This window comes from Petromyzon marinus, chromosome 31 (assembly GCF_048934315.1).
Source record: "Petromyzon marinus isolate PM22_M1 ecotype Great Lakes invasive population chromosome 31, UKy_Petmar_22M1.pri1.0, whole genome shotgun sequence".
NCBI lineage: Eukaryota > Metazoa > Chordata > Hyperoartia > Petromyzontiformes > Petromyzontidae > Petromyzon > Petromyzon marinus.
Window position 1 is genome coordinate 7586892 of NC_133697.1, and position 26385 is coordinate 7613276.

Sequence of the window (26385 nt, forward strand, 5' to 3'; positions counted from 1 at the left end):
GGGGCTCTCAAATGTTCCATGGAGTGGAGGCCATTTCGCCAGCAGTGGAATGAGCAAGCCATTGCAGGGCTGCACCTTTATCCTGTACATAGTTCATTATAGCCCGTGTCGTTTGCGGGGTAAGCAGTACAGCCTGGAATGTCTCTTCTGTCACTACCCAGCTGCTGATGGCCAGGCTTGTGGCTTATGTGTTATTACGGGGAGGGGAGGAGAAATAAAGTCGATAACAGTCACATTAATTAGGCTCCAAGTTTATAGGATTATGGAATAGGGACAATGTGGACTTGTGACAAGGGCCACCTTGTTGCCGGCTGGTCATGAGCACGATTTTCTCATTTTGCGGTGTGGAAAAATGACAGCATAGCTCTGAGCCTCCAATAAGCCTTCTCATCAAATTAGGAATATATATCTCTTTAAGCTTGGGACCATGCCTGCGTCTCTCCTCTCCTGCCAACTCATCTCTTAATTTCCATATGAGCTATTCTCATGGAATAACATATTCTGCAGTGCTGCAGCATCGCTTGGTTCACCTTGATGCAGTGGTCCCCTCCGACAATTCATTGAATAACGTAGAATGCATAAAGTGTACACAAACAGAATTCTATATACGCAATACACACTTATTGTGCATCTGAACAGGGTATGTAATTCAAGCAGAAAAGTATAGCTTTACATTTGGACCGAATGACGTTCATATTTACATGAGGAGGGCCAAAAGTGACAACACACAAGTTGTGTGTTTATTATTATATTAACCAACACATGCATGGTTGATAATGCAGTAACATTATCGTGGAGTACGCTCTATATAATTGTTGAAGGCAATTTTTTTTAACCTTCAGCATGATATGAATAATAATAATAATTTTCAGCCATTTGTCAATCCACTGCTGGATGAAGGCCTTCCTATATAATGCGTCGGTATTGGGCGTTTTGCTTGACCGCACTTCATCGTAGAGGCCGACCGAAACTGAATTTCTGGTTTCGGCCAAAACCAAAACCAGACCGAAAGTTAAAAATTGACTTTCGGCCGAAACTCAAAGTATGCCGAAAGAGGCCATTATGCCAACTTTTGGCGCCGAAACCGAAACCGAATTTCGGTCGGCCTCTACTTCACTACACTGGTCAGCGTAGGTTAGTTGAGGATACAACCCTGGAGCCGGCTCAGATGTCACTCGCCACCTTCGGCCAGGAATCTAACTCGGTTTGCTGGATTCGTCCATATGTGGCACAGCGCACGAGCCACTAACCCACTGTCACACCGCTCCGCCACAACCTTTAGCACGCCGGCCCGTAATTCTGGAACGACGCGTACCTTAGAGACAGGCATCTATCACATTAATTTTCTCATCGCACATTAACAAGTGACAAGTTAAGGTCAGAACCACTTTTTATGATTTGGCACCCGTGCCGCGTGCAATGTGAGCCGCATACTTCAACTAGGCACGGCCAGAGAAGTTTGTTTAGTGGCGGCGCAAGCTATAAGCCAACTTAACAAAAGATTCGTGCTCCAAGTAGCTGAAGGGACCCCGAATATATGACAAATAGGGGTGCATCGAATATTATCTTAAATTAAAATCCTAATAAACATAACGAGATCATTAACATAACCAGAGCAATTTATCGCTGTGATCCCTTTTTCGTCTGTATCTCCCTGTTATCATCTCACTACATCTCGTTGCATTGTCTACATGTTTCGTATCTTGCAAAATCTACGTCTCTTGTTGCTATCTCTTCTGTTATCTCACTCGGATTTTATGAATTGAAAAGGCACCTCCCCCCCTTCCCCCAATAGGCCAGGGACACCACTGGGTTTGTTGTAGACGGCACCCTGAGAGTCTCCCTCCTCCTGGAGCACCGCAGCCACCAATCTCCAGCCACATCCCACTATTCAGTAAGTCTTGCGCAGTTGAGATTGTCAAATAAAATCATCCGCAGCATGGACGACTGGGCCATAATCAACAATCCCGCTGTATTCATTCAAGATGTGTTCAAGAGCCGCTGTGTCGATGAATGAGTTACTGTGATCGCTACCAAGGCTGGGAAATAAACTCGGGCCACCAAGATGAAGCCTGACCCATGAGCGATTCCTCAAAGACACGTTCACAAGTTCCCCAAAACCTGCCACTCACCCGAGTTGCCATTTCAATTCTGGCTTAAACACATTCTGCTCACTGTACATAATCTAACTTTGTGTGATAAAAAAAAGGTTAGAATAATGAATTTTAACATTGAAAAAAATCAAACCTGATTTACTTGTCAGAATGTAACTTCACGTTAACATGATGTGATATAAACTCAGTCACCTTGACTTCATGTCTGCATTTTATTATACTTCTAACACTTTGCTTTTATTGTGTACCTTTTTTTCTGCTGGCATATGCATCACAATATAGATGAAAAGCTCCTGAAATGCATTTACAATATAATTGTAAATTAATTTATGCAAAAACGTTCCCTTATTACCGTGATGGAATTCCACTTAGAAATGCTGTGGGGATTATGAAAAAGACACATCAAAAGTAAAAAAATGAATGTAACTTTCAGTGATAAACATAGTTCACTAATGGCATTTCTATCATGTAATGTGCCACATCAAGAATGTCCTTGCTTGACTTTGAGTGCAATTTTGTTCTTAAATTTGCAGGGCTCTATCCGAAATTCAAAATCATAGCACCGAGAGTTTGAGTCATTTATATGGAACAGATCCTACAAAGTGTGCCCAAAGGGTATGTGAGGCTCTGTCAAAAGATCAGAGAGCAAGAGGAAGGTTAGAATGCCGGTGGTGTCACTTTAAGAAGATTAAACTTTGAAGCCCACCGAATATTTGCGCAAAGGCATGAGTCCCGTCAGCCCGCTATCAGTCACTTGTGACTCAAGGACACATGCGTGGCCTTAATCAAGATTTTTAAGATAGCAGAACATGCATTCGAAAGCTCAGAGAACCAAACAAAGGCAAGCTAAAGGAATGCAATGTCAGTGCTTGTTCTGTATATCATGTGACTTGCCACTCCACCAACGTGCCAATGTGTGCTCTCTGCGGAACTGGTTAAAGCACTTGGATTGAGTAAGGGCATAGGAGAATGCAACATTGGGGTATACATATTGTCCTTTCCCCACACCTCTGATTCGCACGGTTGGCTACGTACGGTACAAAATAAATTCAACATGAATACATTATATGCAATGTATATATGATTATTGTAGAATATTGCCTTCGAAGGACATGATACAAAAATAGAAATAAATACTATACATAATACGGCCACATATTTATATCACACACAAGGTCTTGAAATTATATTGTTTGCATTACCGTGGTAAGATTATAGGTAGGCATCTTCAGTAGTCAATGTTGCTGCATGCTATAAAGGTCAGTGGTGGGAGTTCAGTTAATAGGGCGTGTGGGTTCCGTACCACATGTGTGAATTCATAACGTATGAAATGGGCCGATGGCATGGTGAAATGGTATTTCGTAGCAGAGAAGCACCATTGGGTATTCAAAACGCAGAGCTGCATCAAAGACTAGCAATCAGCATGTCTGTGCGATTTAAAGGCACAATCCAATGCCAAGGCACAGGGGATAGACGCGTGGTATACCTCCACGTCTTAATAGACCATACCGCACTGTCCCTGTTTGCAAAAGCCCTGGCCGAGGGCAAGCATCAGCACTCATCCTTTGTACCCTCAAAGTCTGAAGGACAGGGGCACAGCTGGAAGAAGCTGAGGGTGAAATGAGAGAACCATCCGCCAGACACAGCCAGCTGCATTCCATATTTCATGGGAATAGAAATCCTTTTCAGACTCAGCAAAAACATTATGGCAGCAGAAAAGGGAATCAAGTCAATAAAAGGGACCGGTGAAATGGCTGGCTGTGAATAAATCATGAGTGTGATGGCTTCGTGCTGGCATGCCAAACTGCATCCCACAGATTTATGGATCATTACGGAATGATGGCCAGAGCAGGTCTATTTAAAACAGAGGAATATAAACGACAAACGACTCGCTTTTTTTCTTTTAAAATCCAATCTTTGACAGAACACTCAAAGATCCACTGCTTTCAAAATATATAGCTTGGAAGGGGAGCTTTGCCTATTGATTTTAAACATTTGGCTGTGCGGTTGGGTAGAGGCTGCGTGTTAGAATAAAAAGCAGATGAGAAATATTTGTGAAATGTTAGTGTTTTGAATTTTATAAAGGGCTAACAAAGTGAGATAAATTGGAAGCAATTTCTGCTGGAAGGTGCTACATTATGAAAGGTAGTTTTAGCTGCATTAGGCCTGTTGTGTAAGGCACGTAAAAAGGAAAACGTTGTGGCATGAGCTGCTTTCTTTTTAGAAGCACAAGCGGCAGACTTTTATTCAATTTTCAGCAGGGAATATACACAGGACCATGTTCCTGTGCATGAGGCATATTCATTCTAAGTCGAAGAAAATGTTGGATGTTGTACTTCCATATAAATATAATTATTTAATATAACCTTTTCGCAATCAAAAAGCGTTGAACGAAAAACATTCCGTTTGTGGCTTATGATGGAAATATTTTCACGTGTACCAAGTGCACACTTCGCCTGCTCAATGGGGAAACACAACATTGCTTTAAATAGCTTCATGAAGCATTTAGGATAGATGATTGAATATGTAATCTATCAGAGTCAACCAGCGCCGCTGCCTTGGTGTGACGGTTACCACACTGGAGTTGAAAGCCAGAGGTCACCGGTTCGGTTCGGTTCCATCTCCCGGCGCGGCAGTTGAAACAACGATACAAGTTTCTTATACCTGCCCGCCCCCCCCCGTCCCTCCGCCCTCTGTCGACCCAGCAGTAGCAATGTGCACACCACATTTAGTCAATTGGCAGGTCGCGTGTGTGGTGGGGTAAAATGTGAGTACTCCCACACTCCTAATGCAGGAACGTCTTGACTAGTGTGGAGTAGGCCAAATATCAACCAAAATTCATGAGAAGGACAAAGCAAGAATCAAACCGCCTTTTTAGATCAAAGAGAAGCAGTTCCAGATATCACATTTAATGAAGTAAACACTCCCCTTCGCGGTGTGAGCAAGGGAACACTTGTGGATCAGATGCCATAACCGTAGACATTATCAAAGAAGTGGGACCAGCTATTGGAACATTTTCATATCTCTTTCCTAGATATGTAAACAGAAAAGAAACACCTTAATTGTGGAATGATACGCATTCCTGTATTATAAGTGGGAGACAAAAGTGGCATGAAGAATTACCAGCCCATTCATCTCTTTTCGCACATACATAAATTATTCAAGGTCACTGGCACAGAACAATGAACAATTTAGAAGCCAACCAACCATGTGAGCAAGCTGGATTTAAGAAAGGTTTCTCTACCATGGGAAACAACTGGAAAATCTCCCACAGTATGTAAGGCATATGGAAGACTGACTGGTATAGAAATTCTGAAATAAATGAGTGAGCAGGAGCAGAACGGAGTGTTTTTAGGAAATTTAATTTGATAACATGGAATAACATTCCTATGTGCCTAACACAGAAAGTTTTCCAACAGTGAGTATTTACCGGCTATGACAAATAGATTGGAAACATGGCCAATACAAATAAAATGGAAAAGGAAGGCTTGAAAATGCGCAAAGAAACATGCAAAGGTGCAAGCTTGCAACTATATTGTGAAATGGAAACAGGAACACATGGATAAGAGGACAAACACAAATTATAGACAACATTGACTGTTAAGAAAAGTAAGAGGGCCTGGCTTAGGACACATTGCAAGAAGGGTGGATTGCCATTCGTCAAGGCTGACGATGGAGTGACAGGTGAAGGAGGGAACACGGCTGAGAGCACCGTTGCCGTGGAGATGGAGCGATGAGATGGAGCGATGAGATTGGCGCGTGTGCAGAAGGTCGGTGAATTGTTGCATTGCGCGACCATGATAGATGGCGATGGCTTGCGGAGGGCCTCGATCCAACAGCGGATAAAGCAGGGCTGACTACGTCGACTGACGATGACATTTTTAAAACATCCCTGCAAAAAGTTTAGCATGCACCAAAGTCAAAGTCGAAAACCTACAAATCAACACAGGACTGGATTAGCCTGCTATGCTATTGCACGCCTGAACTTCAAAACAGTACAAGCATTTGCGTTTGAAATACACTCTCAATATAAAGGAGGGCCCTTATCACTCGCACACTGACGCCTGTGCTGTTATTCATGGGTAGCTGTATATTGGATGTCCTGTACTGACTGGCTCCCTCAGTGGCTGTTAACATTTTCATTATTTTTCTAACTTTATGGGCCATTATTTTAGCCCTCGCAGTTTGTTATCTTGCTTCGTTGAGCAAGACAGCTCTTTTTTTTAATTGGTAGATTTTCACCAATGCACATAACTGTGCATCGAGAATAGCTGGGCACATGCTCAATCAACAATAGATTGGACCCCTATAACTGGTATTAAACTAATGAGCAAAGTTGAAGAGAGTAACTGCATGAAATTCAACAAGGAATATATTTTATTGCCCCCTGTTAATGCGAGTCTTAAAGACGACTTTTCGTAAAAGCCCTTGTTCACAGACTCGCAGAAAAATTAATGGCCAAGCTTGTGGGGGGCAAACACAAGTCGGCCAACATTTTCCAAAGGCTCCATGCTCGTAATGCGATGAGGATTTAATGATGATTCCTTGAGGATGCATTCATCACCCAATTAACTGTAGCTGGATGCATGTTGTGTGCGCGGGTGCTCTTGGCTTTTTAAAAACACGCATTCCACACACAGGCTAAACAACTAATTCTTCAGTTCGGGAAGCTTACAATGAATGAGCTCATCGTAATGTTGTATTACAAATAGGTTGGCTAGAACGTTTTGTGAATTTAGTTATTTAGTGTGGTACAAATCGGAGTGTCCTTACAACAATGACCTTCAACTGTTTAATAATTGCATTTTAAAAAAGCTCACTGAATGTATGAAATTATTAGCAACACATTTACAAAAATATATTTGTTGGAATCTCACTCACAGCCAATAATAGTGGTGAATATTTGAACTGGGCTCGGGCCTACTCTAGGTTGAATCAGCATTAAATGAAAAACTGGTGCGGTGAGGCAACGTCAGCACTGCGGAGACAAAGGCGGACGGGCGTGCTGCTGGCCACCCACCCGCTCACGTGTCTTGCCGACCTTCATAGGTGCTTGCTAACAGCACTTGTCCCAACAGTCTGTTAATGGGCACAAGGTGGATCTTTGTATTTTTAAAATATCTGTATACATACGCACGCGCCAAAGCTCAAAATGGGTTCTGCAAACCACAGCATTCTAAAAAGACGTGAGACCATCTCCATCACATCAACAATAGGGCTTACAAAGTCAAAGTGGCACTAACATTAGAGGTCAAAACAAATGAACAAAATTGCCATAAATGGAACCGTTAAGCTGAGCACTGAAGCGTTTAAATATTGAATCCATAATGAACATTAAATGTAAACGTCTTTCTTTCCGAGCGTAGGTGCAGGCCTTGCTGTTTCTTTACGACTTCATTTAAGAGGCTCTACTTCTGCACATGTTGGTGAGCGCAGCATTTACATGTTTTCCGTATTCCAACCGACCCCTCTCTGCATTAAAGTAGCAATTACCTTACAATGAGGGCACAAGACACGTCTTTATATTACAGTGACTTGTACAAAGTAAACACATTCCTCATCGTTTTGTTTTGCCTCACATCGAAATTTGCGGATGTTTAAAGTGGGCCATTCACCTGAATTGATTGCAAGGGAAAAAATTAATTCGTGAAAGTTTCTGCATAGATGCAGACAATATTAAGTCAAGCTCAGTGTAAGGTAAGAGGCCATTATGAACACCCAGGTATTGCTGTGAGAAGGAAGTTTTGTGATGAAGGTGAAGCAATCTCGTAAAGTTTCAAGCAGTTTCTAAATTAATTACTACCAATACAATGAAGGTGAAATAAAAGTTAAATTCTTACAATATCCATTCGTCATGAATAATGCTGTTTTCAAGCGAAAGATGGGGGGGGGGGGGTAAAAATTATATCGCCACAATCAATGGTGAAGAGACGTGTGCCGCGAACAAGGGAAGCTGTCCTCAAAAGTTTTCTGTTCAGCAAACGGCTCTAAATCAAAGTTAAACGTTGGCACAAAAGAGGAGGACATTTTATTGCTTCATTTTGCCATCGCCATAAACACGTGCCGAGTTAACTGCTTATCAGATCCGATACCATTTAAAAATGCCTTTTCGTTTTAGTACCTTATTAAAGGGCTTAATCCAGACATCACGGGGAATGATCTAGTGGCGCGTGGGTCAGGGCATACTCTCACCCAGCGACAAAACAAAGTATCAAAGCTGTCCACGCAATGTGCGTTTCTTGAGCCGCGCGTCCTTTTAGACCCACAAAACAAAAGACGCCGCATTTGGACAAAAATGCGTTCCGTGGCGTGAGGTAGCACGAGATGGCACTCACCTGTTGTGCACGCTGTCGTGTCACTCGGAGCGGACTACATGGTGCGACGGGAAGGTGTACCGGCTTTAACGTATTTTACCTTCTTTAGCAATCACCCATTGACGTACGCTAAGCTAGTGCGCTTAAGCTAGTGAGTGCGCCTAATGAATGACGACCGCAAGGAGCTAAGGAGGGGAGACGCTCGCAAGGCTTAACACGTCCGGCAATCACGACCGCGCAACGGAGAACGCTGCCCGTGATAATCATCGCTGCCATCTGGTTATCCTCTATCGAATACCATGAGCTCCAACCCTGTCGGGGTTTTATTTTTATTTTTTTAGGCAACGACGTCAAGCAGGCCAGCGTACGTGTGTGGTGCTGCTTCCAGGGCACAAGACGGGCAGTGGAATCATGGCGCGAAAGTCGCTTGAATAATACAAATCTGATGTCTCTACGGAGTGAAGCAAGGTGAGACCTCGGTGCAGTATAGATGAGATAAGGCCCTGGCAGTGGCATTCTGGTTAAAATAGTGGACAAAATGACACAACATTTTCTGAAAACTACTCGAGCCTTTGAAAGAATATTCACGGGTAAACACAGGACATTCGCCCTTTCCACTCACCGGAGATACCCACTGACATTAAATTGGTTACACACTCTGGCCAATGGTGTCAATTGTGTGTTTTTCATTATTGTTTCTCTGCTCTGCCCAATGTCTATGTTTTGACACTATAAACGCCAGATTGTAGACTACAGAAGGCTAGGTTCGCCAGCTTTTTTGCGAGCACAATACAAAGTGTGACCACTTCCAAATGTGCACTCTGGTAAATTCTGAAATGATGTGTTAAGAACATGACGACTGCATGACAGTGAAATAACAAGCATTATGGTGCTGAACACTACGGATAGCTGAATGACAGCTACGAGTAGTTACATTTTTGAAGGCTGAACTCCCCCTCTCTAAATGCCTACAAAGTAATTTTATTTTCAAGCTGTCTGCAAAAGTTGGAGGTGGGTGGACATCATGCAAAAATGAGTACAATTAAGTGTGCGAGAATCACAGCATACGCATATATACATTGGGAGTGAGAACTAGAGCAGATTGCATGCTGGACAAACGTGCAAATAGTATTGTTACTAGTTCTGTTTCGCATTTAACCTTTTTATTTAAGGTTTGTTTAACAGTTAACCGTGACTATATTGCGCCCCTCTTTGAGCTGATGGATGCCCCCCGGTCAGGTGACTCAGTGGGAGAGTGAGAGCGGCTAGCAATCAAAAGATTTCGAGTTCGAATCCTGGTTCAGGGGTTTCACTCAGTCCACCATCGCTCCAGGTTTCATAAACGATAAGTACCACTTTTACGGCGAAGTCAACAGTGGTTGTCCTATAAATAGATTTGCCCCCGACTGCCATACGAGTGTGGAATTTCCACCACTGGCTCTGCAGGGCAGCAAACAGAGGAGATGAGCACCAATGTCTCCATACTCATTTGAGCGGCAGGAGATCGCTTTTGACGTTTGACTTTTTTTGTTTATACAAGGTCACGCTACAGTTTTTGGCACAATCCTAAGGAACTCACCGAGCTGAGCGAGTCCCGCGTGGGTGGGCGGTTGTGCCGAGGGGTGGCGGAGGCTATGGTTGTGGAGATCTCCATGAAGGTCATGGAGCGGTCGGTGGGGCGTACCGTGGCCGATGGCTCGGTGCTGAGGATGGAGGGCACGTCGCCCACAAGGCGAACGTTGCCCTGCGTCTTGATGTTCGGGTCGTTCTTGGCCGTCAAATGGAGCACCTGGAGGCCATTGTAGTAGAGGCCCGCGAGCTGGCCCTGGAAGGGGCGCTCTCTGTCTTGCCCGCCAATGGTTATCGTCGCTTGGCTGTTGAATATGGTCAGCTGGCGCCCTGCGGAGAAGCAGAGCAAGTGCAAGTCAGCGGTTGCCGGCGATACGGCCGCCAAGATTGTGCTTTGCAAACATCGCTTCAGGTCTACTCGTCGTCGTTACGTAAGCGTCGCTTTAATATCCAACCAGGGGCTTCGTGAATTTTGAACGATATCATCGCTTGATGATTTACATTAACGGAAGTAAAAAAAAAGTAATTCTACAAATAGAATTTAGAGCAAACACTCTGGTTCTTACAAAGCGCAACATTAAATACCCATAGACTACACAATTCTTACTCATTAAACAAATTACTGTAACTTTAAGGATACATTTCTAAATGTAAAACTAACGAATAGCATGATTATGAATCTTTGGAGGTACATGAGATGTAATTTATTGCATCATTTCATGGGAAAGAAGGTGGCATGAATTTGTGAGGCTGTAATGAACAATGACACTGCACAGTGTCAGGTTATAATGCACTATGTCCAATATGACAGCTAGTTATTTGGCCTTAAGGAACAAGCAAGTCAGGCAGCAAAATATCAGACTTCCACAGTTGGCTGGGGAAATAAAACCTAATAGGATGCTTATCAGTAAATTTTCCATGAGCCCCAATCTGATATAATGCACCTGTGTATTTGTTTGCCTGGGGAGAAAAATTGGAATAATGCAATTTGATTTTTTAACTCATCAAATTTTTTTAACGTAATATTGTCATGCTGTAGTGATATTAATCATCTGAGCTAGAACCCTATTTAAAGCCAGTTAAGAGTTGAGTTTTAAAACTTTTCATTGACTTTGCAATTTGGTTTTAGTTACCATTTAAAATATTACATATTGAGAGTCCTTGAAAATACAAGAGCTTGTATCATTGCATAAGCATGTTTGTGATTGCCATTGTTAACTCTATTAAGGCTACTTTAATATAGTAATCATGTTCAATTATACACTACGGAGCAATTTAAGGAGCTTTTTGTAATTAAAAAAATAAAATTAAATTGGTGTACACACCGTTTCATTATGAATAGAAGCTCTTGCAATTAATACAGGTTTAAATTGGGATATATTACAAATGGACATCAATAAACTGACATTGCCAAATCATTGTAGGCATCCTAAATGTTAATAAAAAATGTACATATTATTTAAAAAACAAATTAAAAGCTATTAAATGCTATGGCTCTTTAATTGTTCACGATTTCAAACAAGTTACAGTAAATCAAATGACACATGTATAAATTAACATTTATATCTTTAACAAAAATCCTGAAAAATCGGAACGTTTTATCATGATGCTGGCCCATTAATAGGGGCTTAAAACTCAACGGTGTGTTATCTATATATCTATTAAGCCTCTTTAGTAATTGGTTATTAGCAACACACTGTCGTTTGAAACTTGAATTGGAAGACAAATGAAAATCCAAACCAAAACAACGACGTTAAATTCAGCATGACTTACAATTAATCATATGAGCATTGGTGCATTATAATTTAAAAAGCAGGTTTATGTCAGTGAATGTTTAAACACGGTTACATCTGGCAGGGTTGTGGGTAGCAGGAGTTATGCATGTTTACAGCTATAATGTTTAGGGTGGCGGAGTTACCTTTGTCGAGTAGCCAATCATCAACTACTCGACCGAGCCGATATGGGATTCTCTGTCTGGCGAGCGCCAGGCGTTCGTTATCAATGTTACCTTTAAAGTTTAAAAACATATTTCATTGGTTAAAAAAAAACCACATATGTCAAAGGTTAAAGGTTAAGACGTGAGTTAAGAGTTTACAAAAAGGTCATAGAAAATTACTTTTTAAAAAATGTTTAATGTCTGGGTTATTAAGGCATTTTAGAAGATAACTTTTTGGCAAATTTACGTTCATTTAAACATGGTTTTTTTTGGGTCGTGTGAATGAATCACACATTAGTTGATTATTTAAAGTTTTAAACAGCATTCTGCCATTTTATATATTTTTTTATCGAATCGTTAATTCTGTTTAGAAGAATGTTTTATTATTGTTATTTCTACAACCTTTCTGTTTTTCTTCGCTTCAAGAACAAATGGAATTTTCTTTTTGACAAGTTCAGCGTTACAAACAATTGTTTACATGAAACATCACGACAGAGCACGTGTTAAAAAAAAGGCTTAAACATTTGACATTCCGGAGACCTTATGCACTTTTCAAATAAAAAGTAACACAGATGCACGCTGCCCGTTTAATCTATGAGTTAGACCATTTACTTTGAAGTTCAAGAGCACTTTCAACATGAGCACAACTCAAAATAAAATATGCCGTGCAAAGTCAACATACCAAACAGCCAGTTTGTGGATTACACAATCCTCTGCAACATGTTAAGGCATTATAAAATGTTATTTGATCTGTTATTATTTATTTAGGAACGTCCTCGTAGTATTTGGTAAAAATGTGTTTATCGAATTCTGTGAGTCATGGACGCTGGCGCGAATGTTAATGCATTACACACATTGGTGTTCTTCACAACATTTACATACATTTCACAATGTAAACACTGTTACACTAATGATGCATGGCGAAAAAAACATTAACAGATGATTTGTTTACTTGAGGACTGATACATCTTCACCCCTTTATTGATGATAAATTTTACTAAATAACCGTGACTGAAGGGGCACACTAAGGCTGCAGAGAGAGAGACCAGTGGTGGCAGCCTAGGACAGACTTTAAACGTGGGGGCTTGAATGAGGATACTTCATCAGCTGACCAGGGCAGGAGAGGTCAAGGGGCAGCCCTGCAATTGCTTGCTCAAGCCACTGTTAACGGTTGGGCCTCCACTAGAGGGAGCTCAAGAGACCCCTTCTAGTGGGTATTTGGCCTACTCTTCCATGCTGGCCAGACGTCTTAGAACATATTGAAGTACCCATACGTTAACCCCAAAATTGGCAACCTCCTCATTGACTGACTGCGGTGTAACCCATTTACACTGCTAGATGGACAAAGGCAGTGGAGTTTAAGAAACTTGCACCATTGTTTCAACTGCTGCTTGTAATGTTTTTAAATGTTTGGCTAATTCCCTTTTCACTCGAAGTGTGGGTAAAAAGCAGCGTACCTGGAAGAAAAAAAAACACATACGAGGGGATAGCTATCAAACCTCAACACAGGCCGCCGTTGTACTACTATCCTTGTACCACCTCAGGCAGATGCTCTAAAGAATTAATTTACTGGAAAAAAGCTTCATGATTATATGTATATAGAAGTAAATGATATGCAATAGAAATGTATGCTATCCATGAAAATACTTCTGAAAACTATGATAAATTACTTTATGTATATTATGAGACCTCCTTTTCCAGTAACAAGATATAGTAATAGGGTTTTACCCTTTTATCTGGCACAAAAAACTGACACCTTTATACAAGGGATCATGTTTGCAAATAACCACAACACAAGTAGTCAAAATGCAAACAAAAAAGACAACTCTGATAATATGCACTGTCCTTGAATTTGATTGGTCCACTCCCGAGACGGCTTTTCTTTGAGCCAGATTAAAGGGTAAAAACCTATTACTACTTTATATATCTTTGGGGTGGAGTGATGGTGCAATAAGTTTGCACACTTGCACTCTAATCACGGCGACCAGAGTTCGATTCACGGGCCACGGCTACCATCAGTAGCGAGTGATACGATCAGTATCGGTCCTGACCCCCAATGTCAACGACCTTTACTGACCAGCGAAGCGAAGTATGGTCAAACAGTCCCCATGATCGAAACTGCATGGCGAAGCCTTCATCCAGCAGTAGCTTGCCAAAGGGGCTGTACATTATTAAAGGAAATCAAACTGTCAAAATGCTTTCTGAAACCATTTTTCTTAAAATGATGCTTACACGTGTCTAAGGTGATGTTTTTTTAAAAGTTAATATTCAAAGCGGAATATTCTGGGCCGCAACTTTACATTTGGCTTATAATGTGATGTACATATTTGCTTGTTTCCCGAGCCTACCAAGAACACTATAATGAAGACATGGAAGAGAAAATGTTCAGGCATGTTATTCAATAGGGATTGAAAATGTCATTTTGGAATATTAATTTAAATTCTTACTGGCCTCGAGTCACAAGCTTTGCTCAGTTTATAATTCTTGGAGCTAAAAATAAATACAATTATATATATTTTTATGGTTAGCAGTGTTGATTAGCATTTTTTTTACTTGCATCTGCTGAGCCTAAGACATTAAGTTTATGACGGCCACTGGGTATGTCATTATGACTTTTATTTCAAAGACAGATTAGGCCGGAGTGGAAGATTGTTCATGTTGGAAGGAAAATGAAGATAAAATAATTGCTTGTAAATATGCAACATCAATAACGACCATTCATTGATGTTTTTGTAGAGAATATAACATTTACGTGTACAAAACTTGATTGGAGCGATATTGAATTTGTACTGAATTATCAAGGCTGCAATGTTGGTTACATTATAACCCTCATCAGGAGTCAATGTATCGTCAATGTATCGTGTCGGTAAATTTGAAAGTGCAGCCCCCGTAATGCCCTGTTCACGCCACTGATGATAGATGGGCCTCCACCAGAGAAAGTTCTGAGAGCCCCTATCGGGGATAATTTGGTCTACTCTTCCTCACTCGCCAGACGTCTCGGAAAAGGTGGGAGCACCCACAGTCGAAGGTATATTTACACAATGTATTAAATTGAGGATTCTTAATTCAGTGAATTAGTAGGCACTCTGAATATGAAAGTTTTAGAGGCCATTTAATCACGGTCACGTATCAGCGACAAAAAAAAACACGTTTAAATCAATTGCCTACATAATATGTTGCAGACACTTCAGGAAAGTTTCCTATACAATGGTGCAATAATTTGACAAAGTAATAGTTAACAGTGCACACAGTAGTTACGTAACGGAAGTAGGGAAATCAATTTTACGGAGAGGAAAATATGCAAATTTTATAATCTTGAAAAGGGCCCAAACAAGTAAAGTGTGCATGCGTGTATATGACGGTGTGTGCATGTATTTTCAGGCTTGTGTGTGCGTGTCTGAATGCAATTACATAGTTGGGTGCGTTCATAAAAAAATATATCATAGTCTTAGGAGTTCATATGAATGGCCCATTTGGCAAAAACAAATGGTCTCTTTAATAAAAGTGCGTTCAATCAAAACGCACGTGACAAGCACAAAATGGCCGCCTGGCTTTTGAAGCAGCCAGACAATATCAGCAATTTGCTGATAAAAAAAATAACAGGTTGGTATAAAAACATATTTCTATTTACCAAAAAATACATTGTTAGTTAACAAATAATATTCCGAATGTGCATTTTAATTTGTTATATGACACTGCATGACGTGTATTGGAATGTTCAGCTATGTTTTATTACATTTTCGCATGACCCTTCAAAGTGGGTACATAAAAAACTAACTCAAACTTTAATCGCTGCAGACTCACAAGCACGCTGTTTTATGATCAAAAAGTTTAAACGCATTTGTCAACACCTGCCCTGAAAGGTAAAACAATATATAATAGGCACAACTAAATCTCGACTTGTTATTTTTTGTTTGTTATTTTCGTTGAACCTATCTACAGTGCGTGACTTTAGCGAAAGACCCAAGAATATAGGCACAACTGTGGGCGGTGGCCCTTGATGGTAGCACACAGGGAAGTGTCATTTACAGATGTGTCCAGTGTTGTTGGCGCTTATGCACCCCTGCCAATGAAGCATGACAACTATTGTTTCAGTCACCATTTTTTAATTTGTCCAGGAAAGTCACACTGAGGCGAAAAGACTCATTTTTCAAGAGGGTCATGCAGCAGCTGGGATGTTTGGCCAACGCCGAATGCATCGTGCGTTTTTAGTGGAACAGAAAAAAAATTAAACCAATTGTTCTATAATCAAGCACAAAAAGCATAGCACGTGTGGCCGGACACCTTACAGGCTGCTGCTATGATCATCGTGCTAACTATTTTTTGTCCATTTTCATTGAAAGCTGCCCTTTAAAGCCAACAACCTGTGAAATATGTTATTAAAATCCGAGGCGAGCGCAGCTGAGCCTGGAATAAACATGGCCTTAAGATCGCCCATCCCTGTGCGTGTGTTGCCTGGTAGACTTGCACTCATGATGGCCACAAAATATATATTTTTTTAACTTTGAGAGTTCTCTTTCTTGAACCGTATAGCTCTCCTCGTTGCGTTTGGCTGACTAAAAATATAAACCCCAATCCTTTTGGATATGATCTAAGGTTGTGTTATTTTCTATTTTTATTTTGTGTTAAAAAAAATCCATCCAGATTGCTCTATCGGTGTCATGCAATGAGACAAAGTATCCATTCGGATCTCTCAAAGGGCAGTGCAACCCTACGCATTAAAGAACGGTTCTACACAAGTGGATATCCCAGCGCTATTTCTGAGATCCCTTCGAGTGACCTGTGCACCACATGCAGCAGAATGCAGCACGTTTGCACCCATTCTGCACATGGTGGTCAAAGCGATAGTTTCATTGTCAGTGCTGAAATGCAGACAAATTAAGTGCAAACCCGAATATAATGTGATGGTTTTTTTGTGCAGTCATTGGAGACTGGGCTAAGACCATTAACTAATTACACTTGAGAACCCAGTAATAATGGCCAGCTTTCTTGATACCATAACATTCATGTTTCATGTCTCTCAAAGCTGGAGGAAGTGCCTTTACATTTTTTTAAAAGACAAATGCCACCTATTGTTTTCAGTAATGTATGCATTATGAAAACTTGATATATATATTTTCATCATGCAAGCGTTCAGGGTCAACTTGAAATGGAATAAATTTTGATCTCACCACAAGGTTTTGACTAGTTGTCCTTTATACACATTTTAATTCGTATAAAGAATCCCCTCTCTCCCTTAAAAAAATATATATATAACATGCATACAAATATTGTTGTACATGCAGCATGTGAGTGCATTTGCTAAAAGCACATTTTTTTTAGGTCACCATTTACTACGGCCATCGCAAGATGGAGGGTTTGTGCAGCTTAAACAAATCCTTGTTGTTGTTGTTTTTGGTATAGACAAGGACATGGTGAGACAACACATTCACCGGTTATTCACTGATGCATATGCACTCCCTCCCCACAGCTCCCTCTGTATGTCCATACATCACAGCTCTGCTCCACGCCGGAACAATATAAAACAAAAAACCGACTCATGAAATTAATCAAATTCTTCTTATTTTTTTCGACATATGAATTCAAAAGTTGACCTGTCAAATGCGATGACACCCGTTTTTTTTTTCTCTCTTCCTAAGAGTGATTAACAGTGACTTAGTGGACTATTAGGATCAGACAAGTGTCACGAGGGCGTCTTATGCAATTTTACGCATGGTCAAGTGTCTGGAACATTTATCCTGTGGCATGGGCTGATGGGAAGACGTTTTGTCTTGCTTCATGCGCCCTCTTGCTGAGCACAAACGTGATCGGTGAGTGAAGGGCTTCACAATTATGCCTCAGCTCCAAAACATTTACCATGACGGCTGCTCCGTCGTGCCTACCAGCTGTTCGACCCAAATCACTGCCTGTCAGTCGGTGATCCTGCACATGCACAACGACACTTGTATAAACTTTCATATACGTCACCTATATTGGGATACTAAAGTTCCATTTTGGATGTCATCATCATCATCATTATCGATCGTTAGCCATCCTCTATCAACTGCTGGATGAAGGACCTCTCCAAAGGGCCGCTGTCGCCCACCGTCTTGCGATGCAACGGTGCCCGCTTACGCGCTGATTTCATCGCCCCACCTCTGCGGTTAATGTCCTGACTGCTTCTCCATCATTAAGTCTTCGCCACCGTGACCAACATCCCTTAGAGCGATGATTTATGCCCAAGCCCGTTTAAGAATTCTTAAATGTTAAATGAATGAGATCTCAAACTTTATGTATTTTCTCTATTCTACATGTTAATCTTCCTCTCTCTCTCTCTCTCGGCGTGCACCTCTCTGCACTTTTTAGCTTTTGTCCAACAATTTCACGAAACAACTGCAGGTATCTGCCAGAGGAAGATAACTTAAAAAAATAACACATCGGAGCGTGTGTACCTAAGGCAGTCACTCAAGATGCAACGTGGGGTCAACGTTATGAAATAAAGAGGTGGATGAAAGCCAATGTGCCTCAAGTATAACGCAATGAACAGTTAATACATATAAAACCTAGTGAGACATATGGATCAGAAAAAATGTAATGTGAATAAAAAAAAAATATCCATTATTTGTTTTGCTTATATTGCATATGTGTGCTCTTTCTACCCCCCTTTAATAATAAAGTTAAACTTTAGAATTGTTTGTATTTTACCAGGGAGGGTCCACTGAGCTGCATAGCTCTTTTTCAGAGTCAACTTGGACACAAATGATAGCTCAACAAAGTGGCTTATCACGTGGACATGTACAGCAGCCAAATACCCTAAACGCACGTTGATTCTAAATGTGAAGGGAAAACCCAGAGGACCCTGAGAAAAATCCACGCGACCACGGGAAGAGAGACACTGCAAACTCCAAATATACAGCAGCAGGTGTCAGGGTCGCTATCGAACCCACGGCCTCCTGCGTACCAGATGAGGGAATTAAGATCTCGCCACCCCTATGGAGGTAAAAAAAAAAATAAACCACACGCAAGGCCGAATCAGAAGTAATGGACAAAAGCGATTGTGGCCTCATTATATTACAATAAACGAGGGATGTGTAATTGTGTGAGCCAAATTGCAGTCCATAGCAGTTTATCTTTACTTATCTACCAAGTCCCATACAATGAGAGGCAAATTAATGAACTGTTTTCCCTAAAAAAAGAAGTAAAGCTAACAAGGTTTTGATGATATCTAGCTTTCATCTCAAAATGTAGTCAATCGTAAACTTTTCCATGTTGCCTTATGCAGACATTCATGGACACCCACAGTGTTTCTAAATAACAAAAATAAATTAAGAGGCTCTAACAAAAACACAGAAAATGGTGCAATAGTAAATCAGAAGGTTACAGAGCTTCTCTCGACTCCTAAACGAAGACATCAATAACTAACATCTCAAATCTCCGTGATATTATTAATCCAGCAGGACCTCCAACCGTCACCACCACATCTCCCTAATCCATCACTTCCTTGCCCCACAATGCAGCTGAGACAATCATATAGGCCTTCACCAACCTCTTCTTGCCTGCTGTTCCCACTGTCAGGAATTCCCTTCTGCATGTATGTATGTTGAACTTCCTTCGCACCGTACATAGCCAACCGTGCGAATGCACATTGGTGACTCCATCTCTCTGTTCAAATCCAGACTTAAGACCTTTCTCTTCTCCTCTGTCTATGACTGACCGTTTCCATCAATCCACATGTCCTATTCAGCACAGAAAGTATGTTCCCCAGTACTTTCCTTGATCATGTATAATGCACTTTTTTCCTACCTGTACGGGGGTTTTAGATGTGGTTGCATATGGATGCTTCGTAAATTGAAATTGTATTGTAATAATAATCGCTATTTTTGTCACATCTCTTTGTAAATCCACTGCTGGATAAAAGCCTCACTTATCTACCACTATCTCTCCCAATCCTGCAATGCAACTCTGCCAGTGATGTGCTTGACACAATTCCTCAACGTGCAATATTTTATCCCATCTGCACCAATGTGCCATAGAAAATGACTATACTTTTTTTACATTTATATTCTTTGTGCAATGCATCAACTGTGCAGGGCATTCAATCCACAATAAACTGCAAACTGGTATACCCAGAGCCTATGTAATGAATGGCCATTTTATAAAATTGTGGGTTTTTTCATGATGAACTCAAGCGACTTACAACTGAACTCAATGTCCTACCCACTCTGTGTTTATTCCCTCTCTTTCAGCTCGGGACATGTCAGCCACATGTCTGAGACAATTGGGACTATTCAGCATGACCCTAAAAGTCACACAATGGACAGATATCATGCCTTGCCATCATTGATTTACGATCCATTAAACTTGTTATTTTTTTCTCCCCAAAAAATCAATGCAATTTGTTGCTTGGAGAAAGGACTGTAATATCACTTGCTTGTTATGTGGCTATCAGCAGTTGAGTTGATCGCACATCTGGTTCATTAGAAATAATTACAATTTGTAAACATTACAGCGGAAGAAGAGATTCATCGGCATATGGCACCATGGACATCAATTGTTGGTGATCATTTCAATGGCTCCTGATGTAACAATAGATCTTGGTATTTATGAAAAGGCACTTTAAAGAAGGGGCCGAGTGAAATGTGGAAAATAAACTAGCTTGTTTACATTCAGCACGTCTTCAGGAAGCATAGTTTAATAATTGGGGTTATGAAAGAAAGAAAAAAATTACATTAAAAAAATCATACATTACAGCCATTGTTATTCGACCAATAGTAATTTAGCTATACGTATGGCGTACTGTATACCTACATTTTTAAATCCACTAATTTTTGCGCTGGAATGAAATTGAAATCAAGCACGCCAAACACTGCTTGGCCAAGTTCTGACGAATTATACAAAATAAAAACTGAATAGTGAACGATTAGTTGATTTTTCATTTGTTTCTGTGCTGAGACAGCAATCAATCTAGACTCATCAGCCATGGCAATGATACAATTGAGCCTGATTTTACTGAGACAACAATTTCCATAGAACGAATTCCACACTTCTATTCATTGCACTCTGTGATTAATGTTGTTATCGTGGCCCTGAGGAGCCAAAGCCTATTTAAGAGTCTATTTTAGATTAAAGCCGACTTTTGCTGGTTTGGCCAAGATATTTTCACAAAATTGGAACTCAGATTGCTCATTAGGAAATGGGTATGAATGTACACTGGAATAGCTACATCAGGTTTTTGATAAAGAGTAATACAGTATGATATATTGAATTCCAATTTTTGGCAAGCCTCAGTAGCCAATTACTTTGTACCATCTGTTAATGAACGTATGTTTTTTTGTTAATTATCATATGCATGCTTCAGGCACAATTTATCCTCATGAATTTGTTTTCTATCTAAACTTTGCTTTTAAGACTTGCCAACAAGCCACTTCTGACTATTTTGAAGCAGCTCACTTTGTACTTTTGTTTTCATGAAAGGAGCTGTCGTTCAATGATTCACTTTGTTTCATGGTTGTCGAGGGCCGATACGTTTATTCGACAACCAAAATGTAGCAAATCCTAGGACACGTCATTCCGAGCATGCGGGCACTGATTGTCAAGAGAATTAGCTCATCAATATTTTTTCGAGCCATAAGCAATTACTTTCCAGCATGTGGCCTTCTTATTAAACCATACGTTTAAGGCACGTGGGGACACCCACTGCTACGGTACGTTTTCCCCATGTTTAACTGTTGAGCCTACAAGTCCAATATGTACTGAACGGTGGATCGGCGTGAATGCTATCGCAATCTTTAAATGCTTGTTGGAACGAAATCCGACGGGCAGCCGATCGCCGTAAATAAAAACTTTGCCTTGGGACACCGGTGGAAAAAAAAAAACTCCCATCGCGTTAAAATGAGCTCATTGTCATTTCAGAACTGTCCTTAAGCGATTTAGCACAAGTGACATTTTGAAGGGAAAATATGGAAGGTGAATGGGTTAAGTGCCTATGGGAGACCTACCGCAATAAAAAAAACAACACTGCCTTCGTTTGACTTCCATCTAATATGAATTGCTCCAGGTGGTAAAATGAGACGTTAAAACGAGGTCACATTGCAGATTACTATTCCTTTACTGTGAGTTGTTTTTACAAGCGCCGTGTGGTTTGGGAGCGCGTTCACCTGGAGGGAAGAAAAGCCGCTCGGCTAATTAAAGCTGTTTGTAACGTACCAATTCATCGGGTGTGTTTACCTTAAAGCAAATTGTCTCATTATGAACACCGTACCAAACACAGGTGCTGGGAACATTCCAAAGCAAATAACTAATATTTTTTTTTGCATTTGTCACGCTTAAGCACACACGATGATACAACCGTAACCTTTATTTACGTCCAGGTTGCTGGAGGTTCGGTTTCGATGCACCATCCCTTATTCGAGGGAGATGTGGCGATATGCGGGGAATTCTCAGCAGGGCAGAAATGAAATAAAAATGCCCTGTGTTGAGAAAACAGCGCTTTCTGCAGCGGTGGATCAGAAACTGGGTCATCCACAATTCTTCACGTGGTGTATAAACCCAGACCGCTGTGGGCTGCGGGCCCCCACCTCTGCCAAGCATGCATTCACGCTCGCGATGATTCCCTATCTCTGTTATTTCCAACATTTTATGCCACCGTCGTTTCACACTGCTTTTTTTCTCAACAATAATAAAAATAATAATGCATTGCTCGACGCGCAAAGTGCATTTCATGGTTGAGATGGATAACAAGAAAATGCTTGTGACCCTTATCGTCGCTGCATAGAAGGTGAAAGCTTATCGCGTTCCTGTGTGTGTGTGTCTGAGCCAGCACGGCTATCAGAAACATTGTTATATGTAGATGTATGCGTGAAACTGTAACTGCAGACCTGCAATGCTCCCATTCTCGACGAATCCAGCAACTGCGGTCCCCGCAAGGCCAGATTACAGGTGAGAGCAATCTAATCCAGCATTATCTGTTTCAAAAAGCCCTTTTGTTTACCCGGCAAAGCGGAAGAGGAACGGCAGAATTGTGGGCACACCCGAGTTCGAGGCTGGGGGTCATTGTTGCCAAGGTCGTTATTTATTTATGAAATCTACTTCCAAATGAATAAACAAAATGTAAGTCATTCTTGCAAAACTATTATCTGGGCCTGAAAGAAGATTGGATTTGAATGTGATATGTTAACAAAAGTGGGCCAACGGAAAAAGGGAAACCACATTTCTCAATGTCTGAACAGTCCAATAAATTGGAATCGGGGAAACATTTTTTTTATGACTTCATAACTTAAGGGGCCAAGGGCGTAAATTATATTTATTATTTATTACTTATTTTTGATTTATTTATTACGAAGGGTAAAGGTTTTGCCATTCATACAAAACGCATATTGCTCGCGAGGCGTTAGAGGGAACTGCTTCTGCACATGGTGAACATAAGATTTAAAATAAATCTCGAGCTAACACATCGCAAGGTTTGCAACACTGGGTTTTCAATCCAGAGTTCGATTTCATCTTCCGGAGTGGCAGTTGAAATCTTGGTGCAAGTTTATATAATCACCCCTTGCTGGCTCTGTCCACCCGGCAGTTATGAATGAGCTACCCCACAGTTCGTCTATGATCGGCAGGCTGCGTGTGGTGGGGTTAAAGTGTGGGCATGCCTGCTCCTTCTGACACGCCTGGCCAACGTGGAAGAGTCGACCAAATACCCTACACAGAGTGCGCTCTAGCGGAGGCCCTTCCACCAAGCAGTGGCGTGAGCAAGCAATTGCAAGGCCCACAACTTTGACATTCTTAACACCGTAAACTTGGCGGGACCATCCTATCAAAGAGTCCTGAGACTCAGTTCATCTTTCCTGGGTAAACAAGTGTAATAACAATAATAATATACCATCAGCCATAAAACCAAGTCCATGGAAAGAGTCGTACATTAACAAAGCAATAACGTGCTACTGATGAAGGAAAAGGGGACTCCGGCACTCAGAACGAATGACCTTGTGCGCTGAATAGAACAGTCTCAGTGGCTGCACAGTGCCAAGCTATGGGATACCATCAGGCGATATGCGAATGCAATAAACATTCAGGTAATTGCTCAAACCTTTATAGTTTTATTTTTAACTCACCAAACAAGAACTGAAAGGCCTGCAGGTCATCCTGTCACTTCAACTCACGATCCCAAGATTTACTGTTTTAGCAACAACTTCTTCTAATGCTGGCAAAAAAATTTAGAAGATGTCACAATAATGCCAATTGGGCCCTCATTGGTAAATAAAGCTTTTTTCCATATGCACCATCACTTATTCAACCTGACAAGATTACTTGGTTGCAAGTTACATTCAGATGTTCAAACAACATGTAAATATACTAATAAATACATGCATAACCACCCCTACATGTATGAAGAAGTATATGTATGTGAGGCAGTGGAGGCAGAGTGTTTAGCACATTGCATTCTAAATCTGGCGACCTGAATTCTATTCCTGAATCATGTCAGTGCGCGAGTGATGTTCTGAACCGGTTCTGGTCCCTCCCTTTCATCAGACAGAGGGCTTAAAATAAATAAATAAAATCATTGGCAACCACTTTTAACTCGCGGTAACTCTGTAATACGCTATGCCGATTAAACAATGTGCATTAAAACAATACGAAATTGTTTCAAACTAGGAATGCATTTTCCTAATGATGCACATTGATGTCTCGTTTTACCTCAGTGTGTAACATCACATGGACGGTCATTTGTTATAGATGAATACGCTGCACTGTCCACAACTAATTAAAGTGACTTTGCAAATATTCCCTAAATCATACATCAAGTCCGCCCCATAGGGTCTGAAAATCTTCTTAAAATGTTGTGTTCATAGTATTATCCTCATTTTTGGTTTAAAGAAGACTTTCCTCTATTTTTACAAGTAAAAGTTAACTGAAATAAGCTTTGTATTATTCATGTTTTCATGTTATACATTCCAAGCTTTGAATTTACTAATTTAACATTATATCAGCTTTTACCTTCTTTGGTTCTTTCGGTAAAGTCACGTAGAATGAGAATAAAATGATAAAATAAAACAATAAAATTCTCACGACGTTTCGGCCACAACACAAGTGGCCTTCTTCAGGTGAAAGGGACAGACGTCTGTCGTCCCAACAGGTCTCCCCCTTTCACCTGAAGAAGGCCACTTGTGTTGTGGCCGAAACGTCGTGAGAATTTTATTGTTTTATTTTATCATTTTATTCTCATTCTACGTGACTTTACCGAAAGAACCAAAGAAGATGAATCCTTGCAGTCACGAAAGCTTTAAATCGAAATCAGCTTTCACATTAAGCACTACTAGTGCGAGCTTGCAACATTATGTAAAAAGTAAATTAATATACAATATGCATTGTTAATGATAATATGAATTTATAATATAAATACATTCTGCAAATGTGAATATTGCATTTACACTTATTTTTCTGTTAAAACCATTTAGGATTACCCACAAATCGGCCAAACGAATTCACATTTTAGAGCCGGTGGGTAAAAAAGTAAAAAAAAATCATCAAAACCGCGACTCCATAATAATGACTCTGACAAATAACATGTTGCTCGGATGGATATGTGTGATCTAATTCAACCGGAATCCACGCACAGGCACGGCACGGCACGGCAAAAGGTCACAGCACAAACACGGCGAAGCAATAACGGGCGCGAAGCAAAGGGGGGGGAGGGGTGGTCCTACCTGACGGGTAGCGCTCGTTTATCGGATGGTTGTCCAGCTGCAAGGTACAATTGCCGCCGTTGCGGGAAAACCGCGCCACGTGGTAATTCCCATCGTTCACCGCGACGTTCGTCTCATTCACGGAGATGTCTTCCGTGCCCACGTTAAAGGTCACGCCTACTTTGCCTTGCTTCTGCAACGGGTTAAAAAAAAAAACAAGGGGAAAAACACACACACACACACACAAGGAAGAAAAATCGCGCGTGTGAGCAGATTCCGTGAGGGCTTTCCGACGCAGGCGCCCGCCGTCGGAAGTTTCGCGTTTATTTTGCTTAACCGACAGAGAGCTCGAGAGACCAGAACAGTCTCATTTGCGAGGCTGACCTGCGCCACGAAAATGACAAAAGCAATCAAATCAAATAAAGAAGCACAGTGAATCAAAACAGAGATCAGATAAACACAAATTGCAGAATAAAACAGGAGCAAGAATGAATGCGTTACAGGGGGATTCCAAGATACAACGCAAACAAAAATCAACATGAAGAAAAAAAAAACGTATTTAATTAGTAATAATAACGTCACATTCCAAGTCCCGCAGCAGCATGAAGGCGCACGGCATGTGACATTGTGAGATGACGCCACATCGGCTTTGTGATGACGCGGGGTGCATGCTTTGTGATGTCATCGCCTTGAGACTAGGCTCGAAAGAAGGCTGTCTCTGGTGTGGACCAATCAGTTTCAAAGACAGTGCATATATTATCAGAGTATGTTTTTTTGGTTTGCATTCTGACCAC

At 41.0% G+C, this 26385-nt stretch overlaps 1 protein-coding gene across 40 annotated transcripts in view; it reads right to left on the reverse strand.

Moving 5' to 3' along the window:
- LOC116947744 (neurexin-1-like) overlaps window positions 1–26385 on the reverse strand; it is a 401559-nt gene that overhangs the window by 42695 nt on the left and 332479 nt on the right. For 18 of the 40 annotated variants that reach the window (XM_032963811.2, XM_076070785.1, XM_076070796.1 and 15 more), the window contains 3 exons: window positions 25613–25784; window positions 11916–12005; window positions 10008–10327 (listed from right to left, as the gene is read on the reverse strand). In XM_032963811.2, coding sequence (XP_032819702.2) covers window positions 10008–10327; window positions 11916–12005; window positions 25613–25784 — 582 coding nt within the window. The remainder of the gene's footprint in view (window positions 1–10007; window positions 10328–11915; window positions 12006–25612; window positions 25785–26385) is intronic. The other 22 variants (XM_032963829.2, XM_076070792.1, XM_032963826.2 and 19 more) reach the window with 2 other exon arrangements.